This window comes from Calidris pugnax, unplaced genomic scaffold (genome assembly GCF_001431845.1).
Source record: "Calidris pugnax isolate Ruff unplaced genomic scaffold, ASM143184v1 scaffold234, whole genome shotgun sequence".
Classification (NCBI taxonomy): Eukaryota; Metazoa; Chordata; class Aves; order Charadriiformes; family Scolopacidae; genus Calidris; species Calidris pugnax.
Genome location: NW_015090987.1, coordinates 228,377 through 233,579, shown reverse-complemented (window position 1 = coordinate 233,579; position 5,203 = coordinate 228,377). Strand labels below are relative to the sequence as shown.

Below are 5,203 nucleotides of genomic sequence, written 5' to 3'. Positions count from 1 at the left end.
TCCTCTTCCTCTTCCTCTTCCTCTTCCTCTTCCTCTTCCTCTTCCTCTTCTCTTCTCTTCTCTCCCTCCAAGCATTCCCAGGACTGGACCTGGGACCCAGCGTCTCTGCACACTCTGGCATTTCTGCTGTCCCAGTCTCCCTCAGTAGGCTGCCTTGGGGAGCAGAAGGAAAACGCCAACCAGAGCATGGGACATCTGAACCCACATCTCCTCCATGAACAGGGCGAAGAGCCAGAGATGGGGATGGACCAACTTATCTGGGGCCCACCCCGCTCCAGGAAGGTGAGGAAAGAGCCTGGTTCAGTTGCAGAAGAGACTGAAAAGGGAAGGGATGGGACAAGGAGATGGAGGGAGGGAAGGATGGGATGGAGGTGTAGTTTGCACTGTGGTGGGGAGAGGACAGGTAGTCACATGAGCCTGGAGGTGGCAATGAGGAGTTGCATGGGGCTGGAGCAGTTGCTGGAGATCTCCTGGAAGACATTAAAGTATTATTCCTCTTCTCTTCTCTTCTCTTCTCTTCTCTTCTCTTCTCTTCTCTTCTCTTCTCTTCTCTTCTCTTCTCTTCTCTTCTCTTCTCTTCTTTCTCCCTCCAAACATTCCCAGGACTGGACCTGGGACCCAGCATCTTTGCACACTCTGGCATTTCTGCTCTCCCAGACTCCCTCAGTAGGCTGCCTTGGGGTTTGATATGGTTCCCCAATAATGGAAGGGGGGGCGTTATTTGCATGCCTTGCTTTTTAATTAACATTGGTATTGCCAAAGATTTGGCACAGGATCACAGAGTCACAGAATGGTTTGGGTTGGAAGGGACCTTTAAAGGCCACCTAGTCCCATCTTCCTCAATGTGTGTCTTTGTTGGTGACTACAACAACCATTTTCCATCTGAAATGTCCATGGCTGAGGCCCCAGGCCACCTCTGCCCTGCAGCAGAAGGAAAACGCCAACCAGAGCATGGGACATCTGAACCCACATCTCCTCCATGAACAGGGCGAAGAGCCAGAGATGGGGATGGACCAACTTATCTGGGGCCCACCCCGCTCCAGGAAGGTGAGGAAAGAGCCTGGTTCAGTTGCAGAAGAGACTGAAAAGGGAAGGGATGGGACAAGGAGATGGAGGGAGGGAAGGATGGGATGGAGGTGTAGTTTGCACTGTGGTGGGGAGAGGACAGGTAGTCACATGAGCCTGGAGGTGGCAATGAGGAGTTGCATGGGGCTGGAGCAGTTGCTGGAGATCTCCTGGAAGACATTAAAGTATTATTCTCCTTCTCTTCTCTTCTCTTCTCTTCTCTTCTCTTCTCTTCTCTTCTCTTCTCTTCTCTTCTCTTCTCTTCTCTTCTCTTCTCTTCTCTTCTCTTCTTTCTCCCTCCAAACATTCCCAGGACTGGACCTGGGACCCAGCATCTTTGCACACTCTGGCATTTCTGCTCTCCCAGACTCCCTCAGTAGGCTGCCTTGGGGTTTGATATGGTTCCCCAATAATGGAAGGGGGGGCGTTATTTGCATGCCTTGCTTTTTAATTAACATTGGTATTGCCAAAGATTTGGCACAGGATCACAGAGTCACAGAATGGTTTGGGTTGGAAGGGACCTTTAAAGGCCACCTAGTCCCACCCCCTACCATGAGCAGGGACATCTTCAACTAGACCAGGTTGCTCCAAGCCCTGTCCAACCTGGCCTGGAATGTTTCCAGGGATGGAGCAGCCACAGCTTCTCTGGGCAATCTGGGCCAGGGTCTCACTACCTTCACAGCAAAGAATCTCTTCCTTAAATCTAGTCTGAAATCAGTCCTGTGATTTAATCTTGAACTACGCTTAAGTCTCCTCCAAATAAACACACTGCAAGAAAACAGACACAAAACTGGGCAAAAAGCAGCTGTGTCTATGAGAATGTCAGCGTTGAGGGGGTTAAAAGCTGTCTCCTTCTCTCTCTCTAATTACATGTTCAGTAGCAGGGGAAGTGCAGAGCTCCCTGCTGGGATTTATCCGTCAGACAGATAAATATCTCCTGGTCTCTGCAGCACAGAGTCCCTGTGAAGAAACCTGCAGGAGGCGGGTGAGTATTTAGGGTTTGGGCAGCAATTTGTTGCTTGACAATAAGCCCTTTTTGTGCTGTGGCTCCTCCTGGGCAGCAGCAGCAAGTGCTGAACAGCCCCCAGTTCATGGAGCTTTGCAGACATGCTCCTGTGTCTCCCACTGCCTTGGCCTGGGAATTGTGTTCCCTGCCCCGGTGTTTTCCATGGAAAAATGAAGTTTTAGGCAAAGCAGCACCAATGGAGGCAGATGGGAGGAAAGAGGTGGAATGAAGAAAGGAAAATATCAGGAATTTCCATTCCCCTCCAATAACCCCACCAGGAAATCTCTCCCAGAATGCAGGTGACCCCAAACCACACATATTTGTAAGGTTTCGAGCACAGCCCCAACAGTCCAGCTCCAGCTGGTGGCTGGTGGCCAGGCTGGGATGGGGTGGGGTGGTTGAGATGTGAAAGCTCTCTCCAGATGGAACGGGAGCAGAGCCTGGTGCTGGAGCCAGCTCAGCACTGGGATCCTGGGGAGGAAAAGCTCAGCTCCCTTCTGGGAACCTGCTCTTTATTGTCTCCTCCATCCCTCTGCTCCCCAGCACAAGTGCAGTTGGACGCAGGAAGGTCTCTGAAGGGTCTTATCAGGAACATTGGCTTAATCTGTGCTGCAGGGCTCTTCAAGGAATGCTGAAAATATCAGGAATTTCCATTCCCCTCCAAAAAACCCAACCAGGAAATCTCTCCCAGAGTGCAGGTGACCCCAAGCCACACATATTTGTAAGGTTTCGAGCACAGCCCCAACAGTCCAGCTCCAGCTGGTGGCTGGTGGCCAGGCTGGGATGGGGTGGGGTGGTTGAGATGTGAAAGCTCTCTCCAGATGGAACGGGAGCAGAGCCTGGTGCTGGAGCCAGCTCAGCACTGGGATCCTGGGGAGGAAAAGCTCAGCTCCCTTCTGGGAACCTGCTCTTTATTGTCTCCTCCATCCCTCTGCTCCCCAGCACAAGTGCAGTTGGACGCAGGAAGGTCTCTGAAGGGTCTTATCAGGAACATTGGCTTAATCTGTGCTGCAGGGCTCTTCAAGGAATGCTTTTCCCCATGTATTAGGGAAAAAAACATGGGCAATGTGCAGGGGCTGAGCGAGAGACAGTCTGTTTTGGGGGGACAGAATGGACATCACTAGAGCGCAGTGTTTGGAGGTTGGAGGGGGATCAAATATTGCAGCACTGGCTCAGGTTTTTTGCCCTGAAATTGGATGTTTCTTACCTGAGGCAAGCACTTGTTGCCTTGGTTTAGGCTGGCAAGGAGCGGGGTGCTGTTAAAAGCTTCTGCAGAGCTCTAGGGCTGGTGGCAATGACCTCACATCTCCACCAGACACATTTCAAGAAGGTTTAACTTCAGACCAGCTTACGTCTGGTCTCCTAGGCTGGACACCCTTCGGACACTGGAGAAGTATCAGGTGTGCACCTCAGGCAGTCTTTCCGTTCAGTCTGATCCAGGAGGAACCCAGTCTGTCTGCTCCAGGACCACTCCACCACATGGAGCACTTCCAGTGGAAACTGGCAGGACACTTGCTTCAAAAGTTCTCTCCCAAACCAGTGCAAGCAGCTGTCGCTGGGATGGATGGCTGCATGGGGAACTGGGGCTTCTGGACCGAAGCTCATGCCAGTCTCTGTTTGCCACTGACCAGATCAGGTCGAGGCTGTTTGGTGCTTTTTTTTTACAGGACACAAGAGCCCTCAGTGTAGGCAAGAGTCAAGAAGGGCTTCATGTCTCTGAATTCTACTGCCTTCTCCCACCCTCCCTATTTCCTACTCGTTGGCATCCCTGGGCTGGAGAGGGAGCAGTTCTGGATTGCCTTCCCCTTCTGCGTCATGTATGTCATTGCTGTGCTGGGGAACATCACCCTTCTCTTCATTATAAAGGCAGATCCAAGCCTGCACGAGTCCATGTACCTCTTCCTGGCCATGCTGGCCTTCACTGACCTTATCCTAACAACATCCACACTCCCCAAAATGCTTGGCATCTTTTGGCTGGGCTCCGGGGAGATTGGCTTTGTCTGCTGCCTTGCTCAGTTGTTCTTCATCCATACCTTCTCCTCGGTGGAGTCGGGCGTGCTCATGGCCATGGCCTTGGATCGCTACGTCGCTATTTGCCACCCGCTACGGTACTCCAGCATCCTCTCTGTGCCGGTGGTGGTGGCCCTCGAGAGCCTGGTGCTGGTGCGTGGGGTCCTCCTGGTGAGTCCCGTCTGTTTCCTCCTCCACAGGATGTCCTTTTGCCGGCAACACACCATCTCCCACTCCTACTGCGAGCACATGGCCGTGGTGAAGCTGGCATGTGGGGACACCAGAGTCAACGCCATTTATGGCCTCTTCGTGGCTTTCATAGTGACAGGGTCAGACATGATCCTGATCTCTGCATCCTACATCACGATCCTGCAGGTGGTAATGAGGCTGTCATCCACAGAGGCACGACTCAAGGCCATCAGCACTTGTGTGTCCCATGTCTGTGTCATCCTTGCTTTTTACATCCCTGCCCTCTTCACGTTCCTCACCCACCGGTTTGGGGAGAGCATCCCTCCCCAGGTCCATATAACAGTGGCCAATCTCTACCTGCTGGTGCCCCCCATGTTAAACCCCATTGTTTATGGGGTGAGAACCAAGAAGCTCTGGGACAGGGTGGTCCTCCTCTTCCAGCAGAAGGGAAACTGACCCATATGTATGTGCCTCAAATTGTGCTCACTATTTACTGATGATGCTGGTAAATATAACAAGAGTTAACGCTGTGGTTCTTTGTTCAAGGAGGAACCCTTAGACAGTGCTTGGAATTTAAGCAACACATTCCTACAGAAATCACTGTATTTCTCTCTTCTGTTATTGCTGTCCAGGAGGTTTCACCCATTGTGCGGTGAAACTTGGCATAAAGACATTCAGTCTGGCTTCTGCACCAGTGGGAGATGGAGAGGTCACCCCTCCCAGAAGTTAACTTCCTCACCGTTAAAATTCTTCCACTATTAAAAAAAATGTCCTCTCATGACTAAAATATTTACATTGTAAGGCTGAGTATCTCCAAAAGATCTTTCTGAAACCGCTCTCATTATATGAAGAGCTCCCTGGACTGTGTGATGGGACGGTGCTCGGATGGGAATGGTGACTGTCCTTGTAGAAAGAAAAGCATATAATTAAAAT

General features: G+C 51.4%; 1 protein-coding gene across 1 annotated transcript; it reads left to right on the top strand.

Annotated features, from left to right (window-relative positions):
* The first annotated feature begins 3,781 nt into the window (after positions 1-3,781).
* On the top strand, positions 3,782-4,726 carry LOC106894966 (olfactory receptor 52R1-like). Its single transcript, XM_014954022.1, has one exon. It carries the CDS (start codon positions 3,782-3,784, stop codon positions 4,724-4,726), a length of 945 nt encoding a protein of 314 aa, XP_014809508.1.
* The last annotated feature ends 477 nt before the right edge of the window (positions 4,727-5,203 follow it).